General features: G+C 42.6%; 1 protein-coding gene across 1 annotated transcript in view; it reads right to left on the bottom strand.

Annotated features, from left to right (window-relative positions):
- Positions 1 to 19,166: 19,166 nt before the first annotated feature.
- Positions 19,167 to 27,605, bottom strand: part of OTC (ornithine transcarbamylase) — a 29,167-nt gene continuing 20,728 nt past the window's right edge. The window contains exons 7-11 of the mRNA XM_030234476.2: positions 23,461 to 23,583; positions 22,709 to 22,762; positions 22,454 to 22,603; positions 21,805 to 21,942; positions 19,167 to 19,226 (exon numbers count right to left, since the gene is read on the bottom strand). Coding sequence (XP_030090336.2) covers positions 19,167 to 19,226; positions 21,805 to 21,942; positions 22,454 to 22,603; positions 22,709 to 22,762; positions 23,461 to 23,583 — 525 coding nt within the window. The remainder of the gene's footprint in view (positions 19,227 to 21,804; positions 21,943 to 22,453; positions 22,604 to 22,708; positions 22,763 to 23,460; positions 23,584 to 27,605) is intronic.

Raw genomic sequence — 27,605 nt, 5'->3', positions numbered from 1 at the left:
GGGATCCAGGGGTATTTCCCAGCTTCTAGATCTGTGTCTGTGCCTTCTTCCCACTTCCACTCCTGAGGCTGAATCACAACTTGGATATTTGTCAGCCCCCTGTCTCCACATTCCAAAAGCCTGCATGATCTGTCCAGAGAAGGAGCAGTGACACACTTTCCCTGTCCTTCTTTTTGAAAGAAGAGGAGAGAGAGCAGGCCTGCAGGGCTCACCACGGGGCCAGCATGGCCTGTGCTACCTGAGTAGCACCCTGGCATGAGCACTTCAAACTCTGCACAATCTGTTCCCAGTTTCTGGTGTGTCAGATGATTCATGACACGGAGGAGAAGAATAAATATAAATGGCAATTCTCACCATGCTGCTGTTAATCATCTCAGAGTATTGTCCCACCACTCTCCTCCCACTGGCTGACACCCCTCCAGAGTGTTTGTGTCTCATAGGCTTGTGCAGCTAAGGGGGCTAAACACCAGAGAAGCCACATCCCTGCACATTTGGGGTTCTAATAACCAATGTTCTCCCTTATTACTCCTGGAAACTCTGCAATCCTCTCTCCACCCACGTGCCTGCCATCTGCTTCAGGCTTTTTGGTGGTGTTGCTGTACCCATGTGAGAACTGCACACAGCTCATCCTCAGAGTTGTGTCAAATGCTGCTTTCCAGTCTAGAAGGAGGAACTGTGGGAAGGGTGTGGAGATCTTCCCTTTCCTGGCTTCTGAGACTTTTGAAAAAATCTCTTTTCTGTTATGACCACAACAAAATGCTCTTTTTCTTCTCTTTATACACATTTCAAAGCACACCCCTTGCCCTGATCTTTCTTTGGAGCATGCACTATTACTCTTTGCTGTTGTTAGTATTGATCACTGTTGTGTTTTTTAACTTTCCTTGCTCCAGTAGGTGGAAAAAACCCACCACTTCTTTGACCTTTAGAAATGCTTTTCTTAAGCATAACTCCATGTGCAAGATGTAAAAAGGGGTGGAAAAAGATACATCTCTGCTGGTTTGTAAAAGTGAGGTCAAGTGGGTGGAGGAAAGAAATTATATGAATAGAAAGGTGTGAATTTATCTTCTTTATGCTGTTTGTTGTACTCATTCCACCCTGTCTCTTGGCCTGCACAGGAACAGGAAGGTCCACACTTACCCTACATGGTGCCATTAGCATTAGAATATTCTCTGAAAACTTTAATTACCCTAATGACTTCAACACAAGCTGCCAAACAGAGAGTTCTATAACTGCAGGATTTTTATCTAACTTAATTGGCACTACTTTGAAAAGCATCCCTAAGCCACCCCAAAATGTCATTAGTTAAAAATGTGATGTTACTGTGTTTGGCACAAAAATGGAGGAAGGCATTTTCTCACTGCAGGTGTGTTGGAGCTTCCTTGTGGTACCTTCCATGACATCACTCCCCAGGAAACTGCACATTTCCACAGCAAAAGGCTACAGCAGTGTCAGTGCTGAAGCAGAATGGGAGGGGAAGGAAGAAACAGCTTTCTTTTTAAACATGTATAGTTCAACTGGCTAAAATGGCTTTAGAAAAAAATGCAGATAAATTCCCTTCCTTATGAGGCTGAGTCAGAGGAATTGCTAAGAGAATTAGTCTGAAAATTCAGAAGTGAAATTACAAATTAAATAGAATATGTCCTGGAGACTTCACAATGGAAATATTGTCCTATAAGTGCCAATAACATATTTACCATTGCTTTCTATCCAAGAAGAAAAATGAAGGGCAAAAAAAAGAGTGGGAATAGAAGGCTAAACTCTTCAGTGTGATGCAATGTTGTGATGTCTCTCTTAAAGCAACACTTTGAGTTTTGGCTGATAATTCAACTGGGAGATTTTCAAAGCCATTTACTGATTAGCAGAAGAACAACTGTAACATTAGCAGCGCAGACTAAGCAGAACAATAGAAGGAGCAAACACAACATCTCCAGAAGAAAACTCTGTGCATCTCTCTTAACTCCAGTTAAGTGTCTGGAGCGCAGCAGTCTGTCCCTTGCCTGTGCAGCCACCTCAGCCAAGAAACAAACACAAACTTCAGGTAGAGGAGAGAAGATGTGAACTGGGCAGATCATTCACATCCCATCTTTTCTGGGGTTGCTTGGAAGTGGACCTTTCTCTACCTCCTGAACTGAGGTTGCAAAGCAGCAAAGCTGTTGTTATTGTGTTGTTGCTGGCCTTTTGTGATGCCTCCTCATTAAAGACTTGCAATGCCTCACATGTATTTTGAGATCTGCTTTCTGTATTTATTAATTTTTACCTGTGGCTCACATCATCCTCATGCTTGATCATTGCTACCTACAATCAGGTTGTGTCCCCATGGCTCCCTGGCTTGGCTGGCTCAAAGTCTTCAGGTGCAATTGTTTGTGAGAAATGCTTTTGTGGAGAAAACCCTTCCTGCATGGGAGGGGAGGAGGGAAGAAAAACAATGTAATATATTTCCTCTATTGTTGCTTTTGCAACCCAAAGATCACTGTTAATATAAGTAATTTAGTTTCCCTTTAATTAGTTGGCATTGTCCAGAATAGAAGGTGTGTTTATCATAAACTTGGAGATGCTGGAGACATGAGGGACTTAGTGGTCTCTAAGACTGTCTCTTGAGACAGCATTCTGAACAATCCATTATTCTTTCCAGGTATTTGTAACAGCTAGTGAGCCTTAAAAATGCTCTACCTTAAAAAAAAGGTCTGTGACATTTTCTTTACTTCCCTTCCTAGAGGTAAAAGTGGCAATAGGAGACCCAGGCTGTTTTCAGCTCATGTCTAATATAGGAAAAAATCAGACATCTCCAGAGGTTTCACCAGAGCAGTTTTCTCTCAGCTCTAATCAGTAAGAATGAGAAAAGAAGATATTTGCAGTTGCCTGCTGGGTCCATCATTTTTCTTTGTTAGTGGACTACAATATCTGTGTTCATAGCACAAGAATGCAGCCAACAGATCCTAGACATACCATATATTTCTGGGGTTTAGCAACCCATAAAAGTGGAGTGTAGCATCTGATTTATCTCAGCAAATGGCTCCAACTATTCTCAGGAACATATTTTTTTCATCAAAGGAGGTGTTCCCTAGTTTAAGTCTTGATTTGAATCTCTTTGCCCAGGGATATCTTTACAGAACTACTTATAAAATATTATCCACTTCATAAATGCATTTTGAAAGCTTTGTTCATGCAGTGACTTTCCAGAAATCATTGTTTCTTCCCAAAGGAAACTAGCAGGACCTTTAGTAATTGCTGGATTATTAAACAATGCACAACCTCATTTTCTGGCCTTGGCAAGTTATTGGAGTTTCACAAATGCTCAGTCACGTGCATTATTCTACTCTACTGACCTGAAGAGACCACCAAGGAGAAGGTAAATGACCCATAGAGGGGCAGAAATATATTTACATTCCTGAATGACCTGGTACTTCACTTGCTCACTGCCTGTGGTGCTGCTTCTCTCATGTGTGAATGCAAGGGATGCCTGGGCCCTATGTCCCAGAACATATTGATAAGAGAATGATGACAAGCAATAATGTTATAAATACCTGACATTTATCTTGGCCTGGCTTTAAATAGTGGAGTCAACCTTTCCTCATCTGCAGCCCTCCAGCACAGCTGTTTTATGGTCCCTTCCTTCTTCCTCTCCCACCAACTTTCTGGTTTTGCCTCTGAAGCCTAAATCCTGGTATGACACAGAGATGAAAAATCTTTAGTCTGGTCTCCATCAGAAACAAATTCTCCTGGTGTTCATAGGCCTCCATAAATCACTGGACAGCCTTCTTCCTTCCAGAAAGGAAATCGAAAGAGGAGTGTGACAGATACATATTTTTGATTAACACTTAGTTTTAACCAATAGGTGAATGCACTGGAAAGACAAGGCAGAGATATTTTAGAGGGATTCTTTTTCTTCAGGTGGGAAATGCTGGTTTGACAAAACTGAATTTTTTTACTGGTACCTATGGCTTTCATTGAAATATTTGCAAAATATGTTGAAATATTCCATTCTTGCCTTTTTGCTACAGCTTTTATATTACACTGGTTTTTTACATAAATGCAAACTGAAGTCTAATTTAATGAGCCCAAAGGATACAATTTGACTTTAGTGTTGGAATGTTTGCCCCCATGAAAAAAAAAATGAAACCAGTGTAAGTCACTTCAATTTATGATTCAGAATGAAACCAAATTTTGAAATTCTGCAACTCTCCTGAGAATGGGATTTCTAGTATCTGACTGCCCCTAGTTCTGGGCTGATCATAGCACAGAAATGGGACTGAAGGGGCACAGCACACGACACTGCCTGAGCTCTCTGCTCTGTACCACAGCTCTCTGCTCTGTGTCACAAAAGCTTCATTCAGCAGCATCCTTGGAAAACTCCTTTTTAACTCATTTTAGTTATTTTTTCTTTTCTTATTTACTATTGGTGGGGCTTTTTTCCTTTTATTTTCCCCTCTTTTTCTGTTCCAGGGACTTTTTTCATAGTCTTGTTTTGCTTTTTCTTTTTTCTCTCTTAAATGGATTGGTGAGTGTGATGCTCTCTGTTGGCAGTCCATGTGTGGGTTAAAGAATGAGGAGAGATGCTTTGCCCTTGCCTAGGGGTGGCTGAACTGCCTAAAATTTCTCCGTGGGAGACTTCCTTGAATCCCTGCAGGAAGGTGGAAACATGGATGATATATGACTAAGCTATTTCATGGCTTATGACTTTTATCAGCATGTAAATGAAAGACAGTGAGTGTCTCTTTCAAACATTCACAGTGAAAGAGTTCATTTGGACACATTATCAAAAAATAAGCACTGAGAAAGAGATGGAACACGGCAGAGAGAGGCAGAGACTGGATGTGACCAGTGTAGGAATGAGCCTCCTGAAGCCTCACCAAGGCATGTGGTGCAGGCTTTACTTTGTGACCCAAGGAAAGCAATTTACACCTTTTCAAAGCAGCCATTAACTTCAGGAGACCAAATTGAAACAGTGTGAGAGGAATTTCTCTCTCTGGAGATGTCCATATGTGAGCTAGCCACAAACCCCCTACTTACAGCCAGGAGAAAGCAGTAGCTGGGCCCAAGATATTCACCTCTTGGGCTGCTTTGGCTGCTCACACCGGGGCAAAATGCAGCTCTCAGAAATGCCCGTTTCTACCCCACCCTACACGGGGAGCCAACAGGGCTCACCCATGCCCAGCTATCAGCAGTGCAGGGTCTGGAGTTGGGTGGGAAGCTGCAGCACCTGCCCTACAGCATCTTGTTTGATCCAGCTGCTGAGTGGTTGAAAGCCCTCTAACCTCAGGTGACACCTGTACAACAGGTGTTTTGGAAGCAAAACCATTTTCTTGTGCTCTTGTACATGGATCTTGTAAAAAAAAAATAAATCTAAGAGCCTGATTTTTTTTTTCTAAGGGAAAATGTCCCCTCAGGATTTTGCTATTGCATTTGCTGGGAATGTCCTGATGAAGGCAGTAATGATGAATCTGACTCCACATTCTCAGAAGGCCAATTTATTATCATATCATATCATATCATATCATATCATATCATATCATATCATATCATATCATATCATATCATATCATATCATATCATATCATATCATATCATATCATACTAAAGAATACAGACAGGATACTTACTGAATGCTAAAAAGATAATAATGAAAACTGGTGACTTTTTCCAGAGTCCCAACACAGCTTGGCCCCAGTTGGCCTATGAGTCAAAACAACTCACACCAGAATCCAATGAAACAATCACCTGTGGGTAAACAATCTCCAAACACATTCCACAAAACACAGAAAGGCAAAACACAGAAGAAGCCAATGAGAGAAGAATCGTTTTTCCTTTTCCCTGGGGCTTCTCGGCTTCCCAGGAGAAAAATCCTGGGCAAAGGGATTTTTCCAGAGGATGTGAGGGCCACTTTGTGCTGCTTCAAGATTCTTGAATGTCAGACCCAAATTAAAAAAAAAAAAAGCAAGTGAGAAATGTGCTATTAGGAAATCACAGATACTTTTAAGGGCCTCAACCATTAGGCTGTTTCTTTCAAAACATAATTCCTTAATCAAAAATTGCCTTGTTTTTAGAATTACAGCAAGGGACAGGTAAGATCAGCATCTAATGGAGGTGTTCAGTCTGGCAGTTTCTGTGTCTTCCAAGTTATTGTTTCTTGTATTCATGCATAGCCATAAAACTGTTACAGGTCTTAAATAAGAATCTGCAAAACATTATAAGGTGTCAGAACAGAGAAATGGAGGGTAGAGAAAATTCAGACAACACTCCCTACCCATTCTACCTATCTTTCCTGGAATATAAGAATCTTGAAAAAATTAAAGAGAAACTTCTTAGTTTTCACATAGTAATCCAGTATCCTAATGTGTATCCCAGGCCAAATTCAGCCCTCATTTAAGTGATTGGAACACTCATGAAGTCAGGAAATTCATGGAGTCAGGCTTTTGCCTGAATTTGTCTTCCTTTTAAATGGAGGAGCTCATTTGTTTTTCTTTTTCCCTAGGAGTGAAAATACAGTTTACAACCAGGATGTGATACATCCCTTCACAAATAATAAACAAATTCCCTGTGACAGAAGCTCAGCCTCACCAAACTGAGCTCTGTGCAGCACTCAAAAGGAAAAGAATAAAAAGCTGCTACAGCTCTAACTCAAGCTGGGATGAACACGGTGTGTTCCTGACTTCTGGTTTGAATTCAGCAGGCTCCTCTCTCCTAACAGAACAAACAGATTTTGCTTCCCCAAGCATATGGTAGCAACACGTGCAATTTACATCCCAGATGGGATCTTTGTCAGGCAATGTCCGACTATAAAATGCCACAAGAAGTCACTTCAGATCCCCATTATTGAGTGCAGACACTTAGCATTCCCTTTTGTAGCACTGTCCACAGCTCCAGGAGAGGTGCTTTTATTATAATTTTTACTTGTGCTGCATTAGTACCTGCAAGTTAGAGAGCACTGCAGTGCCTCTGCCATCACACCGTGAAAAATGAAAAATGTAGGGTTCTTTCAGAAGCCCACAGACTAATTTAGCCACAGATGAAACCAGTTGGAGTGGCACATAATGAGGAGGAATGGGACAGGAAAAACAACAGTGCATGGTTACTGCAGAGCATATTTTATCATTTGGTCTCAAAGCACTTGGAAAACAGGGTAAGCAAAATTATCCCTGTTTCAAAGGTGGGGAAACAGAGGCATGAGCAGGTGACTTGTCAGAGCATGCCAAAGCAGTGACAGAGCTGGCATCAAAACCCCAGTCACAGGCCAGCCCTTCACTTTCACACTGCCTCCTCCTCACATACTCGGGTCCCATTTAGAGAGATCACGTAATGCCTATGAATAGCTCAGCCACACACATGTAAATGTGGGGGCAAAACACCACACAGAATAGGCTTTTCATCTCCTTGGTGCTGTACCATCATGCTTAATTGGCACTGCTGTGTAGGCAGCACAATGAAAATGCCTGCAAAATGCAGATTTTAAAGACCTGTATGAGAAGGGCCCCCCCTTCCAGGAGGAGGAAAGCATGTGTGCACTCAGTGGGAAACTGGATATCCAGGCAAATGGGGCTGGGATTTCTGGCATTGCAGAGGATGGAAATCAACAGGGCATCAAAGTAAATAAATGGACAGAAGTCTGGAATGGGAAAAGAGAATGTTTGTGCTTGATATATTTATAAGGAAGACAGAAGCAGAAAGGGATAGAGCAGGGAAGGAAATTGCTTTATCAATGCACATGCATTAGATTTAATGGGTTTCATACTAGGAAAGCCAAGAGTGGAAGGATTCATATATTCCCCTCACAATGGACTATTACAAATACCATGTGGGGCACAGCAAGTAACTCAGGCTGTGGAAATTCATCTTACAGTGGACCTGAAAAACAGGGAGAATGGTCAATGAGGGGCCTCTGAGGTCAAAAAGAATGGTGATGACCAAGGGAAAGGAAGGAAGATGCAAAGGATGTTGATGTTTTAGCCCAGAAAGATTATTTCCACATTAATGAATGGCTCTTATAAACTCATCAGAGTATGTGGCTGGAATGTAGAGAGGATGAGCAATGTACTGTGAGGTTCTTGTTTCAAAGGAAACAAGAGGAAGCCATTGATGAGAAGCATTAAAGGAATGAACAGAGAAGTAAAAAGAGGTCTTAGGAGGCACAGGACTGCCAAAGCCACAGAAAGAAAAGGTTTCAGCAAGGGGATAAAACTGATGTACCAAAGCCAGTAAGGAGGCTTATGACCTAAAGATATGGACTAGCTGGGAAAGAAGAGATCAACAATGGTGCACGTGCCTCCCACCAACAACTACACAAGCAGTGGACCACTGTTCAGCCCATTTCACTCACCCTTGCCCAAGAGCATGAGAGAGCTTTAGTTGTATGGCAAAAAGTTTGTCTTGAAGGAACTTAGCTCTTCTCACTGACCAACCTTGCATCATGTCCTTCATCCATCCTGACAGTGACACCGGTGTTAACACCACTGGCTTGACATGGCAGTGCCATGGAACCCAGATAACTGTACCATGAAAACCCAAGTGTTTCACAGCACATCACTTTGCCAGTCTCTAGCCAGTAATTTGCCTGCAATACTGTCCCCTTAGCAAGAATTTGCAAAATCCCGAAAACTTGGTCTGGATGAGAAAATGTTCAGTGCAACCCTTGAATTTCCTGCAGTCATTAATCTGATGTTTTTCTTTTACCTCTTTTAGTTATCCTGGTCCTTTTTAATGAGACTGTATATTCAGTCATTCTAGGCTTTACCTGTAAATTTGCATGCAGCAAGATTTTGATGAATGTTTTTAATAAAATTTCTTTGGTTTAGTCAGGCAGCAGCTTCCCCACTGCCAAACACCTACGCCCAGCCTGCTGTCTTTCCATTTCATCCAGTGAGCCAGGTCAAGCCCCAGTCAAAGCCTCATTCCTGGGAGGCTCCCACTGGGCTATAAAACTGATAATGACACGAGGACAGTGAGCCCAGTGCTCAGACACTGTAATTGCTCAGCAGTCCATAAGAGAAATAATCACAGTATATAGATAGCAGCCAGCACAGGGAGATTACAGACTCCAGAAAAACAAACATATTGTTCTCCAAAGAAGACCTCTAGTTAACTTCCCTCTGCCTTCGTCTAGGCTGGAATTAACCTTATGAATTCAGGCAATTATTCTCTGCCCTGACTCTTGTGTGAGTGGCTTCAGAGCCACCTCCCTGCTGTCTCCAGAAGCAGCAGTCCACAAGGACATTTCAGATATTAATTGGAAGGGAAATGTTTGCCAAAGGTCAGTTCAAGCGGAAGAAAAGCCCCTTTCATTGTGGCTGGGGAAAGAGCAGAAAAAATAAGAATCTCAAGGGAGGCACAGCCAGCCTTTGTGATTTATTTGGTAAAAGGCAGGTGAGAATCAGTGAATCATCCCCCTCCTATTTATTTTTGCCCAGCCTTTACCAACTTAACACATTTCTAGCCAGGACATAGATCACTTCAGCACAGTTTTCAAGACTGTCCTTTTTTTTCCCTACACTTATGCACACACATGATAAATCACTCTGGTGCTGACTTTGTGTGGATTAGTGCACAGGAATGTTTAAATCAATGTTTGGAGTGGTTCATCTCACTGATGGCCAGCACCCAGTTTAATGCAAAATGGCATTCAGAGCCCAGAAGGGTATTACCCTTGTATTTCACATGAGCTCACAATGCCAATTGGGATGCAGAGGCTGAGGTTTAAGAAGAAAAAGGATGGGAAATTATGAAGGACACATTGAAGGCCTCCTGACAGTTCAAGGCAGATGCAGGAAATGCATCATAAATTATTTCAGCAAGGTCTTCTGCCACACTGGACATCTACCCCTTTGCTGTGCATGCATTTCTCTACGGATCCAGACATCTCTGGCAGCTCTCACCCTGTTCCAGAATTTTTCCTCTCAGACAAATGTAGGATTGCTTTACTTTTATTTTTGTCAGATAATATATGACATAAATGGAGCATCACATTGCATTTGTTATTTAAGAGTGGAGGTGGTTTTTTGTAAAACAATTTCACATTTCAGGCCCTTGTTCCTCACTGTCTTAGGTTCCTGGGTCCTGGTAAGCCGGGAGATGCACTGGGGGTTCTAGGACTGACAGAAGGGAATGGGCAGATGAATTGGATCATTCTGACTGCCCTGAAAGTCTCTGAAAAACAATGAAGATCCTGGCTAGAGGACAGTCACCTGCCAGGCACCTCAGCAGCAAACATTGGAGGTGCCTCCAGGGTGTTCAGACCACAAGCCCAGGTTTTCAGGCAGCCATGAACTCAGAGGTTTGGGATAGGAGGGTCCCCAAAGCTGGTAGGCACTTTGGTCTCTGTCCCCACACCAGGTAAACACCTGGGTTAAAGGACACATATTCTCTTCAGCAGCCTGCTGAAAAAACTCAAAGACAAGTAAAATTTCCTGAAAAAACCTGAGCTCTAATGTGAAAAACTGGCTTGGCTAAGTGTTTTGATATTGTCACAACTGCAGCTGGAAAAACTGCCCCCAGTTTTTGCAGAAGTTTGGCTGCAAGGAGCGTTCTCCTGCTAAAGCATTTGCTTAAACGCGTGCTGTGTTTGCTTCTGCAAGCAGCCCCTGTAATGCAAGCTCTCCATCTTCATCCTGCTTTCAGACAACCAGGCAATCTGTGAGCAATGGCTCTCCAAAGAGTAGTTGAAAAAGAGGACTGCTGCAAGGAAAGGCACTGGCAACCTCTTTTGGAGACAGTCCAGACATTCAGTATGTAGAGGCTAATCCAGTTAAGCCATGTAAGGCAAATACTCTGCAGATTACCTTTTTAGCTGCCTAGCTAACAACCTACAAGGACCTCCTTTATTATTTTGTGTAATAGCCTTTGACACCTGTTTCTCACAGGCAGCAGTAATCTTGAGACAGGCAGTATGAGCTTGCTTTCAGAGTTACTGAGTGCTTAAGGTCCATGCAATTTCTGTGAATTTATTTCTCCCAAAGGTTAGGTCCCATGTCTATAAATTAACCTTGCAAGTCAGCAGGACCCTAATTATTGTTACTTGCAATATGCAGTGTTCAGAATAAACATGTTTGTGATCCTTCTTCTGTCCACCTCAGCACTGGGGAAGAATGGGAAAATGCACTGTGGCTCTGAGCATCAGCAGTGAGCCCTGGGAAACAGTTTTGTCCCTTGGCAGAATGGGGCAAGTCCTAAAAGTTACAGGTGAAACAACTGCCCTGCCTAATTATGATGATCTCAAAGGGAGGGATGATCCCACTGTGGGAGGGATGCTCCCATAGCCATCCACAGTGCAACAGTGGAGTTCTGTTGAGCTGCAGGGACAGGAACAAGGAACTGGTGACTTTTTTCTAAAGTCAGAGCTGAGCCCCTCAAAGTGGCAATAATTGATGTCCCCACAATTCAGGATCCATCCTGCCTTTAGAAATCTCTAATACAGGTTGGACATACTGCCTTCTCAGAACATCAGAAGAGCTTTTCCTTGGCAGACCCAGTTATTCCTGCTGTATGGACACCTAGAAGCAATTTGTGCATAGTCACTACAATAGTCTTTCAGAGGACTATTTAACATGCTTTCCTGAGTACTTAATTGCAGTCTTGTGAATTCTAGTTACTACCCTGAGCAAATCAACAGTATTGCTGGGAGAATAACTATAATCCCCCGGTTTCCTTTTCCCAGGAAGACAACTAATAAAAGAGATAGTTCTGCTGTACTGGAACTTCCTATAGCTGTTTTTGATTGCACTTTCTTCCCTAGTGTTACAATAGGAATTAAACTTCTCTCTCTGGTGCAGTTTTTGGATTCTCTCCTGCTGGGAAGATGCTCTGTAATGCCCAGTGATTCACAGCTCTGATATTTCATGTCTAATGGAATTATTTCTGCATGGAATTGTTACCTTTCCTGAGAGAGAGACATTCATAAAGCTGGTAGGAGACAAATTATACACATCTTCCCCTATCTCCTCCACAGTGCTTCTCAAAATCAAGTTTTTTTGGCTAAACTTTTAAAAGTTCCTCCCATTGCAAGAATGTGTGAGAAATTTAAAGAAAAACATGGGGCATTGAAATTACACAAAACACAGGAAATTCAGGGTTGCAAATGGACTTAAGAAAGACCCAGCTGTGTCACAGCACAGAGGATTAAGACAGGGGGATCTGAAAGCTCTCTCTTCTTTCTCTGTAGACCATATTATCAATAGATCTCCGTTATAGGATTATATGCCTATAAGGCATATGCATAGATCACCACGTGAGGTGTGTCTGTAATTGTTAGATTTTATTGCTTGAAGTCAGTCTGAGTTTGAAGTGTTTTTGACATCCTGCCTCTGCTCCCTTCAGAGGTGGCTGTGCCCTGTTACAGTGGCAGTGCCCCAGAGGAGCCCACAGGGCTGCTCTGCCACAAGGGAAATTCCTGGAGAGGTGCTTGTGTCATTTCCCCTCTACACCCTGTCCTCAGGAATCCCCCAAAAATGCTCTGGGACTGAAGTCAGAAATCTGAGCTGTGCAGTGGGTCTCATAGGCCTGCTGGTGAATCATGCAGGGATCCTGTGCTGCTGGCAGACATTTCTTTTCAATTAGTTCAATTCCCAGAGTAAGCAGATATATTCCAAGTGATATCAATTGCAAACATTTCAGTCTGCCTCAGGACAGGATCAGTGCACCATCTGTGGGGCTCCATTCTTGGGGTTTGCAGGGACCAACCTGCCCCACTGAGGCTGCCCTGGGGGGCAGTTCAGCCCCATGGCACAGGGCAGGGGCTCCTGGGGCAGCCCAGCAGGGCAGGAGCTCTCAGGATGTGATCACCCATGGGTGGGACAGTGCCTTGCAGGAAGCCCAAGGGCTCTGCTGTGGCTGAAGCCCATCCATGGGGAGAGCACACCCCAGCCATGCAGGAGAGCCTCCGGACAAGCCGAGCAGTGCAGATCCCATCCTCACACCACCAGGGAGCACAGCAGGCTGCCCTGCCAGCAGGGACATCTCAGGAGGGCACTCTGACACCCTCATTTCTGTCCTAAGCCAAGGATTCTGTGCAGCTGCCTGTTCTGGGACTCAGCAGGGCACTTTTTCTGTGTGTGCACTGCAGTGTTTCTTATTTCAGGCGCTCAAGGTTTTCTTTCTTTGTTACCCAAACAAGAGCAACCAGCCACGAGCAGCGTGTGTGGCACAGAACCCAGGCAGCAGTGGCTGGCAGTGTGTCCAACACAGGCCTTTGGCACAGCAACACCCGGGCCAAGTTCACCTGGGCCCAGAACTGGGAACAGGATGGGAAAATTGGCCTCCATTTTGGGCCACAGACTGAGTTTGGTTTGTGTCACCCAAAAGAGGTGTTAAAACACCACTGAGTTGGCATTACTGTGCTGAGTCTTGTCTTTCCCTTCTGAAACAGGTGTCCTGCACTGGGGGCATGGTGGGGTTCCCACCTCTCGGGGCTGGGACACAGCCACCCCACACACCCTGAGCAGCCAGGGAGCCGTGGAGTGCTCCTCCTCCAGGAGTCCAAACTGGCCAGGAGTGGGAGCAGGAGGCTGCAGGACAGACAGAAGTCAGTCAGGTGCACTGTACTTGCTGACTGTGAGATGGAGAGGGACCTGTGAAGTATCACGACTTCAGGGGTGGTGGGGCACTGGAAAACTGAAAAAAAAGTTGTGCAGGGAACTTGTGGGTGCCCCATCCCTGGGAGAGTTCAAGGCCAGGTTGATCAGGCCATGAACAGCCTGGCCTAGTGGAAGGTGTCCCTGCCTGAGGCAGGATGGCTGGAACAAGAGGATCTTTAAGGTCCCTTCCAACCCAAACCTTCTGCGACTCCATGATTCTATAACCTATGTGGGTAGTTTATCTTTCTCCCTTCAATTAATATCATTTTGCACTTAAATCACTAAGCATGACCTGCATTTGCCCTGCCAATCCTTCAGTACATTTCTCCAGCTATCGTTGTTGTTCCTTGCAGTTGGAATTGAGTTTTGGCTCAACTAAGTAAACTTTGATCAGCAAAGACTGAGGATCTTGGTGCTCGTCCCTCTTTCTAGGTGTATTATGCTTGTGTTGGAGCCCACTTTGCTTGAGTGCCAATCCCCTGAAAATAGGCCCATTAAAGAGCAACAGCATTCATTAATCCTCTAGCCTACAATGCAGACCACAAGGAACTTTCCAAAGGATTTGGCAAGGGCAGGCAATGCTTTGACTGTGGTTGTGAAGGATCTGTTGTCTGAATGGAGGCACCTCAGATTTCCTGCCCCTAGAGAAAAATCCTCTACACACATACACATGGAAGAGATCATCAGCCTTTACAGAGGCCACAAAGGTTTGGGATTTCTTCAAAAAGCTGGTAACAAGATTGTGTAAGAATCAAATAATCTTGCAAATAGCTGTATCCCATTAGTCATGAGAACAAATGCTGGGCTGAATTAAATGTTGATTGTGGCTTATGAAGTGTCTCTGTACACATAACCTTGGGCAAGACCCAAAAATTCTGGGCTCTGCATTTGAAAGGCAGCTGGCTAAATAGCCATGGCAAAATAATAAAAAAGCACTGTTTATTTTCTCAATTAACCAAGTGATTAGCTGAGAAATGGGAGACATAGAAGAAAGAAGAAACCTTTGCTTTTTTGTGAAATCTGTTTTTCAGGCTTTCCACCAGTATTACACATTCCTGGAAAACAAAACTAAGCTCAATATATCTCAGCTCAGCCATGAAATCTTTCCCCAGACTGGATGGTCAGTTCAGTGCATTGCTCAGACCTTTGTGCTGCTCTTGTTCCTTCTCTCACAAAATTTGAAAGGGAGCAAGATAATTATGGATTACTTACAGCCCTGTCTTATGAGAGGCAAACATTAATTCAGGAGTTCTAGAGGACTTCAGGCAACCAAGCCTTGGTGCTTCTTTGCTCTTTAGTTATTCCTGTATTTCCCTTTTAGCAGCTCAGGCTTTTACAGGCAACTGCTTCTGCTACCAGACAATGAGTAAATCTGCTGTATGTGGTGTCATTCCTGATGTAAGCCGGCTCAAATAAAATATTTCATTATGTTCCAGAATTTTTACTTTGTTCTCTCCTGGTTGTCCAGGCTCCCCACACAGTCCTCCCTTAGTTACACTAATCATTTGTGAATTCTTTCTGCAGGCCTCTTACCTGCTGTGGTTACTGTGCTCTCTCCCTTGTAGTACACAGGAAAAAATGCTGTGCATCCTCCTTGAGAAAATGATAAAGAAGATTTCTGCCCCTCTTTGTCTCCTAAATCTCTAGTTAATGTTAGCTCACTTTTGGAAGATCACACACAGAAAATCAATGAGTCCCCCCACTGCTGTTAATGTGCTGCAGAACAAGTATTTACAGGGTCTGGGAATTGCTAAAAAGCAATCCTGTACTTTTCTTTCTAGGCAGAGAATAGGAGTAATCCTCTAGAGGCCATGAATATAGTGAGGGAGTGGTTGTCAAAGCACTGGATTTGGGACCATCTGAGGTGCTGTAGGATGACCTTGCTGGCCACCAGTTTCTGCCCTCAGTGTTCCATTGGTCCTGTGTCTCATCTGCTGGATCTGTGCAGATGTCTCCAAGACTCCCAGGTGTCTAAAATGACATTAAAGTACCTCTGGGCCCCTCTGGGCCCCTGTGGTCCCCCATGGCCTCAGCTGGGATCAGAGCCAGATTTAGTACTAACTTTGGATCTACACCTGGACTTTGAGCACCAAATTTAGCATGAACATTCCCTCCTGGGACACAGCACAACCTCAGTTCCTGCCTGTGTGTGAGGTCTGGATGAGCCTGCACAAGCAGGAACACACAACCAGCCCTGCAGGGAAGAGGAACAGGACAGGGGTAGGTCAATCCACACCTTGTGCCTCTGAGCAGGAGCTGGATTAGGCTGTCAGCTGCCCCCACCAGTGCAGGGCTCTGGAGAGGGGCCAGAGCACAACCATGCAGATGTGTGGGGTGAGATGCTGGATCAGGGGATTATTGAATGAGTCAGATGTGGGTAAGACTTGATAGATCTGAACTGACCCAGGGCTGTTCCCTGGGTCAAACAGAAGAGCAGGACTTTTGTGGAAGGTCTGGGGTATCAGGAGCCAGGCAGGAGCATCTCTATAAAAACACAGAGAAAAAAACACCCTATCCTTCAAGTACACTCAGCAATGAAAACAGCACTCCTACTGATTAAAACATAATAAATGTAATGAAAAATGAAAAACACTGTAAGCTATTAGTTATGCTACCTGTTATGCATTTGGTTTCAGCCCTTTGAATGCTGATAAACTGATTTCCCCTGTAGAAAATCTCCCTACATTATTGCTGTTTTCCTTATTCACCACATTTGCAGTCATCACTAGTAAATTCAAGTAATGAATTAATGAGGAGTCTGGGTGGCATCATAATGCTGTCTTGCACACTACCACAGCTACCACACAGCTATCCCAGGATGCTTAACCTGCCCAAGTGGATTAATCTTTGCAGTGCTTTTCTGCTGTATGTCAAGGCAGTGAAAGTCCCTACAGGCATAACAGAAACCCTTCAGGGCACCACATTTTAGGGTCTGTGGGGCAGAAAGTCTATTTGGTACCAATCCAATGCCTCTAGGAAGTGTCAGATCTGCTCTGTGCAGGCAGTCTACACATGTTCCATAAATCTGCCTGCTGGGATGTTTTTGGCTCCCAGCACACAGGCTGGGTATTGCATGTGCAGGAGGGTGTAGGAGGGTTGGCCATTCCACACGGTGTAATCCAGTACTCAGGATATGTGAAGTCCACCCAGTATTTCTATAAAGCACCAGAACAGCTCAAGGTGTGAGCAGTTTGTGCAAGACAGAGCAGGGACTGTCATCCTTTGCTGTATGTGTTCACAGAGGAATAGAATGAAGTGAAATCACCCTCCTGGAAATGTTGGACCCTCTTACTCACACACTATGCCAGCAGCTCTGTGCATGTGTTATAAAAATGTCAAGGGGATTCAGCTGCCTGGCATCCTGCTCAGATTCCTGAGTACATAAAGAGGCAGCAATAACCAAGATGCACATTGGCTCTAATCAGAGCACTGAGAATCAAAAGAGGGGAAGGATGGTTAAACTGTTCACCCTGAAACATCTAGCTGTGCAGCTTTGGTATGACAAATGTGTGTGACTTCACTGACAGTACATTGAGCAGCACCATAAAACTGATATTAATGTGGATTTTATGAAAGGACTAGCAAAGTGAGCTGTCTTACTCTCAGACAGCACTAAAATCAGGTCAATAAGGACATCTTCAAATTTGAACACATGAACAGCTCACCAGGTCCAAGAGGACCAATCCTATTTCTACATATCTTGCTGAATTGGAACCTAATTCAAAAAACAGGACTTATTGCAACCATATACAGAAATATACTGTATTCCATGCATTTTCCTCCACATACTGAACTGGGAAGTAAAACATTGATTTCTAGCACATACCCTATTCCTACATCATTGATGCAGCTATATCTCTGCTAAAGTGTAAATGTTCATTGAATTATTGAAACCCTTGTAATGTTGTAAAGGAAAATGTTAATCTTAACAAGACACACAAATGCCTGCAAAACCAAAAAATCAATTGTCAATAGATAGGGAAAAAAGTATCATTATTTTCATTTCAGTGATGAGTGGCCCTGCAGTGAACTCCAATTTAGAAAGGAACTGAATAATGTTTTTAGAAAGGAACTGAATAATGTTTTGCAGCTGGTCAGAAAATGCAAACCCATTTGCAGAATTTTTTTAAATATCACAGATATTGTGCCAGCATTACGGTGGGGAGAAAAAAAAAAAAAGAAACTATTTAGAAACAACAAAGAAGATGTTTGTTAGTAGTTAACTCAAAGCTTTGCCTGAAATATTACATGGACATACCCAGATATCACAAAAACTACAAATGTCATGGATTTGTTTACTACTGAGAAGGAGTAGCTGAAATGTATGCTGTGTTACAGTGCAAGGCAAAATGCAGCAATTTCTGCAAAGAAGCTGTATAAGTTTCATCACGTGGTGCCCCTTGAGCTTGCTTAGGGGAAAAAAAATGAATATTCACTTCTTTAGCCAAAATTCTGTTTGGGGAATGAAGGTCTAGGGGAGATAGGCACAGAATGAACCAGTTCCTTCTGGCTGTCTCTCTTTCTGCATCCAGCTCCGTGGAAAGAGCTCTATTCCAATTCCACAGCAATATCCCCCTGCACCAGCCCACAGGAATGTCATGGAGGAGGATAGTTCTCCACAAGTTCTCCATATTTTTGGTGTCACACAGGAGTGGGATTTGAAGGTTGGCTGGAGAACAGAAACAGGAACCAGGGTGCCCAGGAAATTCAGACAGCCAAGGCAAACTGCAGCACTGCTGCTCCACACACACTTCCCAAGATCAGCAATTTAATTTTATGTCTGTCATATTGCTGCCTGGAATCAAGAGACAAAGCTTTCCAAACAACATTAAGAGTGGTAAGATAAAAAGCAATTCTTTAATGAAAGCTTTCAGGTGCAAAAAATGGCTCTGTGCATGTTTGATAAAGGATTTCTACAATTTTTATAAAGTTAATTTATTAGTACATCTAGCAGGTACATCCAGTCAGAGATCAGTTGCCCCAGTAACCCACCCTTGTGTCTGCACCTCTGGAGCTGGTCCAGGGGTTTTTTTTGTCCTATATGTTGTTATGTCTCTCAAATAGTGATGAAAAACAAAATGTCCTTGTTAGAAATTCCCTTCTTGAGAATAAGACCAAACAGAATTTCAAGAATGTGTTAGAAAGGGTTAACTTATTGTTCTAAAATGTGAAAGAGGGCAGGAAAAGCACTAGAAACTCTACAACTATATATTAAAAATCTACAAAGCTACAAATATATGAAAAAGCTAAAAATCTTCAGGCATCAATATCCCACAGTGCAAGCCCACCACACCTACACTTAGACTGTGCCATGCCTGTGCTGCTGGCAGACCCAACCATGAAGGTACAACCTTAGAATGTTTTCCATGATGCTGATCCCCAAAAAGGAGGGCCAGCTCAGAGCATCCAGATGAAAAGCAGCTTCTTCAATGGTGTTTATTGTCTTGAACATTTTCAGAACTGTAATGTAATATTATACAGTTAACTATATGGTTTTATTAAAAAAATCACTCATTGCCTTGGTCCTTTCTGAAGAAGATTGATGTGTTTGCAGACCAGAATATTCTGCTGATGAGGAATATTTTTCTCCTGGCAGGAATCCAAGCATCAAAATGTGGGTTTTCGTAGCTGTGGTGAGTAATCTGTCAGCAGGGAAACCATGACAGCCTAGAGGACGAAGAGAGGAAAAAATCCAATCACATTGGAAACAGATACTCCATAAAAATAAATAAGGGGGAAATATTTTCCAGCTCTGAAGCCTTGTGTTGAAAGTTATTATCCTGACAAAAACAGTACACTTAGATTTATTTGCTAGAATTTCTTATGATGAATCAGGCAAGAACTGAAAATCAGTTAGGATGTTCTGTATTGTAGCTGATAGATTTTCTCAGTGTGGACAAAATATATTAATGGACAGCTTAGGAGCAATTCACACAAGCATTTAGATCAAATGTTGAGGCCTTTTTGGCATGTTGTGATGTATTCTCTGCTACTTCTGGGAGATTCTGTAGGTACCCAGACATCACATGGGGTGGTTTGTGGATTCCAGCACTTTCCATTAGCATCAGTGAGAGCCACACTCGAACATGGAATCTGAAATTTATCCCAGTTTAGCTATACTTTCTGTAGTGAAACATGGAAAATCCTCACTGAGGTTAAGAGTGTGCCATCCACCCCTGCTGCCCTGCCTGCCCAGCCTTAGGCACAGCTGTGACATGGCAGTGATTTAGTCAGCTAAATGAAATGTGGTGTAGCAGCAGCTCTGCTGTCCCGCCCATGCCGGTGCTCACAACAAACCCCACACTTGCCTGGCCTTGGCAAGCCTTTACCTGGTTCTTTACCTGGTGCTGTGATTTCACAGCAAGATCTGACTGCACATTGTTATTGTGGCCCACCACTGGATTTGTGAGGGTTCTCCAGAGGCTGTGGTGTTGCTGCCTGTCCTTTCTTTCCCCTCATCACTGCCAGGTGTGGAAACCCAGGGCACTGGGAATATTTCTCTGTCTGCTCTGGGGTGCCCTGACCCCCAGGGGAGCACTGACTTTGACCCTCACTCATGGAGAAAGTTTCCTGGACTTCAAGATAGACTGGAATCCACAAAAGTGTGAAATAGGTTATAGAGAGTGTAGGTGTATCACTTGGTGAGAAATTGAGATTTTGGGATTTTTAGTATGTTGTGGATAGAAGCAAGATGGAGGGCACAGGTGTTGTCCTGGGTTTCTTCTTCATGCTTCTTCTTCCTCCTTCTCCATGGGTTTGGGTGGCATTTTGTAATTGGGCAGAAAAGTCCCCATTGCAGCTCTTTGGGAACAGTTTTTGGGTTAAAAGGGAAATAATCTATCTAGGTGATAGTTCTTCATTGGATAATTTAGTCTTAAAAGACCTTGGAACAAGAGACTGTTGGCCATTTTGTGCCTTCTAATGAAAAGCTGCTGAACTCACAGTAGTGAGACTGTTTTACTGATAAGAAATAATAAACACCTGAGTCCAAACATGAACTACTGTCTCAAGTGCCTTCAATCCAAACCCAGAAAACTGTTAGCCAGGGCCAGCCAGGCACACAGAGGTGCCTGAATTACAGCTGTGCAGCCCCTCAGTGCTGCCCATTCGTGGCTGCACTCAGCCCTGCTTGCATCTCCAGCTGAGCAAATAATCTATTCTTCAGTTTGCTCTCTGTGCTACAAGTGGTAGAAAATACTTTATAAACAAGACCTATACATTCATTCTTTTATAGGTTGATAAAATACAAAGATGACATTTTCCTTTCACCCCTCCCAGCCCCTCCAAAAATGTGCATCTGGAACCCAAAGTAAAGGGCTTATTTTCTATTTTCAAAAAATAATATTTAGGACAATTAGAAACATTGCAAAATTAAAACAAAAAATTCAAGCATTTTGTTGAATTTTAAGGACAAAACCATGAATTGAACACAAATTTGTTAGTAATTTTGACTGTGTCCAATATATGAGGTTTTAGCAAACAGAACACTAACCCCCTTATTTATTCATTTGGAGCACATCCAGACTTCATCTCAGAACTATGACAATGCCATCTCTGTTTTTGTTTTCACCTCTGAAAGTTTTCACTAGCTTTTGTCAGCTTGGTGGATCTAAAGACAAAAATAAATAATAGGCTACTGAGATCTGGCAGTAATTTTCTGAAATTCTAGGAATGCTGAGAGGGGAGTTTTGGTTTATATTAAATGCCAAGTGTCCCCTCATGGTTCCCATGATCACACAGCATCACCCACACCATAACTTTCCAGGATCTTTCAAATCTTTGCTCTTCCAGCATTTTCTCAGGGAAAGTTCCCATTGGTGTCAGCAGCAGCTTTTCCTGAGAGAAAATAACTGGCTTTAAGTGTTTGGGAAACTGCAGACCCTGGGACCTCAGCATTTAACATGTTTTAATTGAGAAGTTGAGTTAATCATTAGAGTAAATCCAGTGATATAATTACCAAAAAAAGTGACAGTTTATATTGTAGATTTCATTTAGTGATAAAACCTGGGTCAAGCAACAGCAGAATATCACCAAAATAGATCACATTTGTGCCCAGAAGTATTTGTGCAACTAATGTTGTCTATAGTCAAAATTGTGATGGCCTGGGGTAAATTTGAAGCATATGTTTTAACATTCACTATTTATTGTGGAACCAGGTTGAATTCAAACCTGTTATGTAAGGCAGAACAGAATTGACCCTAACCTTCAAATAATGTTATCTTCTTTTCTTTTTTTTTTTTCTTACCATAATTGTCCATTTTCTGTTTTCAGCCTCCTGGAAAACCAATGACTGTGGAGAATAAAATACTTCATCATCAACTTCTTCGGGTTTTCTGGGTAAACAGTGTAAAAAAGTCCAGTTGGAAGCAGCAGATTTTGCAGTCTGTAGATTAAAAAGCATATGAAACACAGACATATGTGAGTACATTAGTAAAATCCTTAACTAGTAAAAAGGTTAACAAATTTTATATTAACTTCCACTTTGGTTACTTGGATGATGAACTCAGAAGAATCCCACAGACTTCAAAAGAATTCCTCATCTGTGAATAAGATGGGAATATCTCCATGCAAGTCTGTAAGAGTTCAATGCTGACTTCACAAAAGTCAAAAAGTCATTCCAATTTCCCTGAGACTATAAGTGGAGTGAAAACCCCTCTGCTGCACATGTTCTGGAGCTGGATCTCATTGGGAAGCTCTGAAAGAGGCCAAGCCATGTGCAGTGTATGACATAACTCAAATTTTGTTGTCAGGGAGTTTTTTAAGCTGGAGGGAGGTTTGCATGTGGCTTTCCGATGCCTCCACTCAAAATCCCCCCAAAATGATGCTTGGTTGATGTTGATTCTTATAAATGCAAAGTGTAAAATGTAAATAAAACCCAAAATCTCAGTTTTTACCTGCATTGTAATCTGATAACCTTGAAAGGCCTTTAGTCTTTCTTTCTTCTCCTCCTCTTGTCCCATGCTTATCCATGTGTCTGTGACTAAGACATTGGCACTGTCTGCAGCTTCCAAAGGGTCTGTGGTGAGAAGTAACTTGGTACCATACTAAAGTGAATAAAGTAAGGAAGATCTCTAAGACAAGGAACTTAAATTATAATGAAAATAAACTCTATTCAAACTATTCTACTAGGCTGTTTCTTAGGCTCCTACCTCTTTGGAGTTCTGTTCAGTTATTTTAGTTATCCTGGGGTCTGGTTCAAAACCCTGACAAAAGAGATGATGGGTAAGACATCATGGAACATGTGTAAGATCTTCACTAATTATTAAGAATGATTAGAAAAATAATTATTGAACCATTGGCCATGGAAGAAGAATACCTTTCAGAACTGTAAAACTTGAGGAAACTATGATGATTTTGTTGAAAGTTTATTTTGGAGATAAAGTGTTGAAAATGTTCTAAAAATATAAGAAAAATGTATTTTGACAATTACAGAATTAAATGCATATATAATATTTAATTTTTTTGTTCTAAACTGATTTTTAAAAATATTTTATATTGTATTACAATGCAACATTCTAAAATGCTGCACCACCAATTTACATGAAATGAGATGCAACATTTCCACCTATCTGAAACAGGTTTTTTTGGGTTTTTTTTTGGTTTTTTTTCTTTTTCTTTTTGTGGGGAGAGTACATTGGATGGCTTTAAAAGGCTTTATCAGATGGAACTGTGATCCTCCATGATTTATACTCCTGTCATGTATTCCCATTTCTGATGTTGGACTCAGTAGAATCAATCCTGCTTTGCATCCCAATAACTGCATTTTGTACCTTGGTTCTGAAAACAGGCACCCAAGATAGATGCAGGCACCTCCAGCTGGGTCCCTGAGCAATGCCTGAGTGTTTGAGAAAAACCTGGGTGCAGTTTGCCTTCCTTCCTTCACGGGTTTGCTTTTTCCTACCCTGGGAGTGGCAATCCTCAGGTGCATTCCCAGCTTTGCTGCGCTCGTCATGAAGGAGTGCAGGACGTTGTTGCCATCCCCGATCCAGGCCATGGTGAGCCCCTTCAGCCCTCCATAGTGCTCCTGCCAAAGCAATCACAAGCCCTGGGGTTACATTCCAGAGGAGCTGGGCAGGCTGATGGACAAGAGGGAATGATCAGAAGGGTCTGTGTAAAGGCAGCTGGCTGCCTTCAAGTGCTGCCTGCATGGAGCACACCTGGAATTGCTGCTCCTACAGGATGGTCACGGAAGGAAAGCCCAAAGCCCAAAGCCCCCCTGTCATACAAGAAGGGCCAAGTGCTGCTGCTTCCCCTGGAGAAGGACACATTGGCACATGTGAGAAGGACACATTGGCACATGTGAGAAGGACACATTGGCACATGTGAGAAGGACACACTGGCACATGTGAGAAGGACACACTGGCACATGTGCCATGTGGTGAGACTCGGGCTGCAGCAGACACAAAGTGATTTTAGCATTACTGATGTACAGCTGTTCTTTGGGCCTCATAAACATCACTGAATGTTAGAAATTATTGATTTAGAGACATTCCTAATCCCTAGAATTGATCTCCTTCCAGCTTTTCCCCAGATTGTGAAAATATCCCTATTGCGGTTTGCTCTGCCTTGGTTGCCTCTGCATGCTGTTCCCTGTGGCCATGGCAGTGGCCAGGTCCTGGGAGTGCATCTTCACCCCCAGCTGCACAGGACAGCAAGGAGCAGCACTCTGAAAGTAGCTGTGCCACTCATGGCCTGCAGCATTTGTTCTCCATTGCTCAGACAAAGAGTGCAGGGATTTTTTTAAAAATGTGGATTACCCAAACTTGAAACAGCATTACAGAGTTACCTGTGGTGTTGCCTGATGGCACTTACAGCCTGGCTATGTGCAGTTAATCTATCCCTCCACCCCAAGGAGACAAGGCCTAAGGAGGAACAAGAGTAACAGGGGTTACATACTTCCAGAGCAGGACAATTTGAGGCTCCTTAATGAGCCTTGTTTTAAATATGCATGTTTATAGGCACTTAAGCTGATACTAAAATTTTCACAAAGGCGTAACCAAATTGTCCTATAAGCCTGCTCTGTAGAACTCTATCTCATGACTTGAAACAATTTCTGGAGAGCCTTTTATTCTTAGTTCAAATCTGGGCCATGCTACAATTGCATTGTAGTAGCTGGAAGCCAGACAGTGTTTCAATACTTTGTGTGACATGATTCAATGCTTGTCAGAGAGGATAAGCATCCACACTGTACTAAGTGGCAACCTTGCATGCAGTTGCAGAAAAGATGCCAAAAGACTCAACAGGAATAGGGCTGGGACCACCCCCTCCTCTCCTGGCGGCAGCTTCTCCTAAACAAATAGTTTGTGAAGTTGTTCTGAAACAAAGTTATTAGCATTTCTTTCAGTGACCACAATTTAGAGTCAAAAATAGTAGTACTTGAAAATTGAATGACATTAAGGTGCTGTAAATACCTAAACTGGATAGAGTCCTAGACTGTTCAGGTTTAAGGGCTAAAAATATGGTATTGCAAACATATCAGGTTTTCAGTCAAAGATTGTTAACAGCAGTTCAATGGCAGAGGTTGGATTCAAGGGCATTTACAGGAGAACAAATCAGGACTGTGTGGACATGGAAGTTATTTCAGTATAACCATTCTGCAGGTCTCCAAGGATCTTTCAAAGTCCTTCCACATCTCCTAGCAATGGTGCTCCTAGGAGAAGGCCAAACTGAAGCATTTATTTAAGGTGTTGTTTCCATTTAGAGCTTAGTGATAGCTGAGACCAGAACCCACAGCCAGAAGCAAGTGAGACAGTACTGAGTTCTTTTCATCTCACTGTTTAAAAATAGACATCTCAGCCTTAATACTTAAAGCATTGACTAGAGCCACAAATACACTGCTATGTTAAACAATTTTACCTTACTGCCAGCTGCTACTCTGCATTAAAAGAAGGACAGTGCATACTAAGTGCTTTCCTCTGTTTTCCCAAGCTACTGGCTGTTACAGATAAAATATGGAGTACTGGATGTGTCTGTATAATGATCCCTGATATGCAGTGCAAATTGCAAACCACATCTGCAGTGACTACTGTGTAGAGTGGACATAGCTGAACTGATTTTAATGAAGATGTTTTGCTAATGGAAAGAGTCATAGCAAGGCAGAATCAAGCTGTGTCTATGCCAGTGAAGCCTGTTTTGTATCCTGTGCTAGGCTTATGCTGCCACTGGTGCACTGCTGCTGTAATTCAAACCTCTTCATCTAAAGGCAGATCACTGTGACTGTGACTGTACTGCTTATAAGCAAACACTCCCCCTCAGCTTCCAGCAAAGAGGTGACTCTGTTGGTCAGAACCAGAAAGCTGGGAGGTAATACAAAAGCTACAGTAAATGAGACACAGTTCCTCTCCTGCTCACTCCCTATTTTATAGTACGTGCTTACACAATCACACAGGTGAAATCCTGCTAAAAGTGTTTTGCCATGATAGTAACACTGAATTAAATGAGAGCCTTTACAATACCTGTTGATCACCAGAACCTATGAAGAAATTTCACCTTTGCATCCCTCCCCAATTTTTACAAATTATGTCATATTGATGTAGGATTTACTCCTGCATGGGTGTTCTGGTGTTTCACTCTACATTTGGAACATGACTTCTAGTAAAGCCACGCAAAAAAATAACCCATTTAGAAAGTCTAGAGCCCTTCTCCCTTATGAAGCCTCTTCAGCAGACTAGCAATGGCTGCTGTAGTGCCATAAAACTTGCCTGTGTTATTTTCGTGGAAAATCCCAGCAAAATAAGTAATACCAATTTTACATTCAATTTTCTCACCCTCATGTTGCTTTTAAAATATTTTATTCTGTTCTTATCCATGGCTGCAGTGTATCAGTGTAGGAAACTCTGGGTAAAAATAAGTCTGCTCAGTGATTTGACCCTGCTGTATGTGTGGAGAGGGCTGGGTTAACTAATTAGGGACATTTGTGTCTGCCTCTGCCTGGACTTGCTTCCAGTGAGACTGAAACTCTGACACCATTATAGATTAATTCTGAAATGTTTGACCACAACTGTCATAACAGCCCTCAATTAAAACAAGCTTTTGAATAATGAATCAATAATCTGTCAAATTTTAAAATGGAATGCCAGGACTAATCAAAGCTTTAGCCCTTCGGGAGACAGTGCAATCCAGTAAATGAGAAACTGGACAAACCTGAATCTTCTGGTTCTCAAACTGGGCTTAAGGCAGATGCTGGGCCAGTTATCTTTCTTATTCCACAGTGGTTTTTGTCATGGTTATTGATGCAGTATATTTTAGAGGTTCTGGACAGGTCTTAGTTGGGATTTCTAATTGTTATAATAAGGATGATGATGGTGATGAATTTGAAAATTGTAATAATTTGAGGTCTTGGTATCACACAGCAAGGAGAATTTAAGAATATATTGCAGCCCTTTTCTAGCTGGGCAGCATTATTTGTTATTCTGTTTAAAAAGAAATAATCAATGTATTTCTTATGCCAACCATTGCTTTCTGGAAAAGAAAATTCCCCCCAGACCAGTGACATAAAAAGCTAGTGGCATATGGATCCACTCTAATTACCAGTCTGGCCATCCTGCAGCCAGCTACAAGTGAGCTGATTTGGCCAGTGACATTAATATCAATTGAATCAATGTCAATACCCAGGCTGTCTCTGGAATACAGATTGTGTGATGCTGCCCTCCAGCCCCGATGAGCAGAGCAGAAGCTGAGCCAAGCTCCTGCCCAGGACACTGAGAGGCACTGGATGGATTCAGCTCATGGCTGTTAAAGGACAAGCAGGGGAGTTAAGGGGCTCAGTGTGTGCTCACAAACTCACAGTCTTTAAAGGACAAATCCTCAAAAATGGGTTCTTTACGTGTTTATAACCGTTTTAAGTGGGTTATAACTCAAGCACACTCAATTCAACACAACCTTTAAGAAGGAAGATAGTGTATATATAGGTTAAGAAAAACATTTTTCTTGGCTTAATGGAGGGCATTAATGCTGAGCACAATATTTAGGGACAGGGCCAGCTTAGGCTTCAAACACATGAGAGGATCCAGGCTGCTCAAGAAGAAGGCACTGGGCAGGAGGATG

This window comes from Serinus canaria, chromosome 1 (genome assembly GCF_022539315.1).
Source record: "Serinus canaria isolate serCan28SL12 chromosome 1, serCan2020, whole genome shotgun sequence".
NCBI classification, from domain to species: domain Eukaryota; kingdom Metazoa; phylum Chordata; class Aves; order Passeriformes; family Fringillidae; genus Serinus; species Serinus canaria.
Note: the sequence above shows the minus strand (reverse complement) of the source record. Positions and strands in the feature narration are given on the sequence as shown.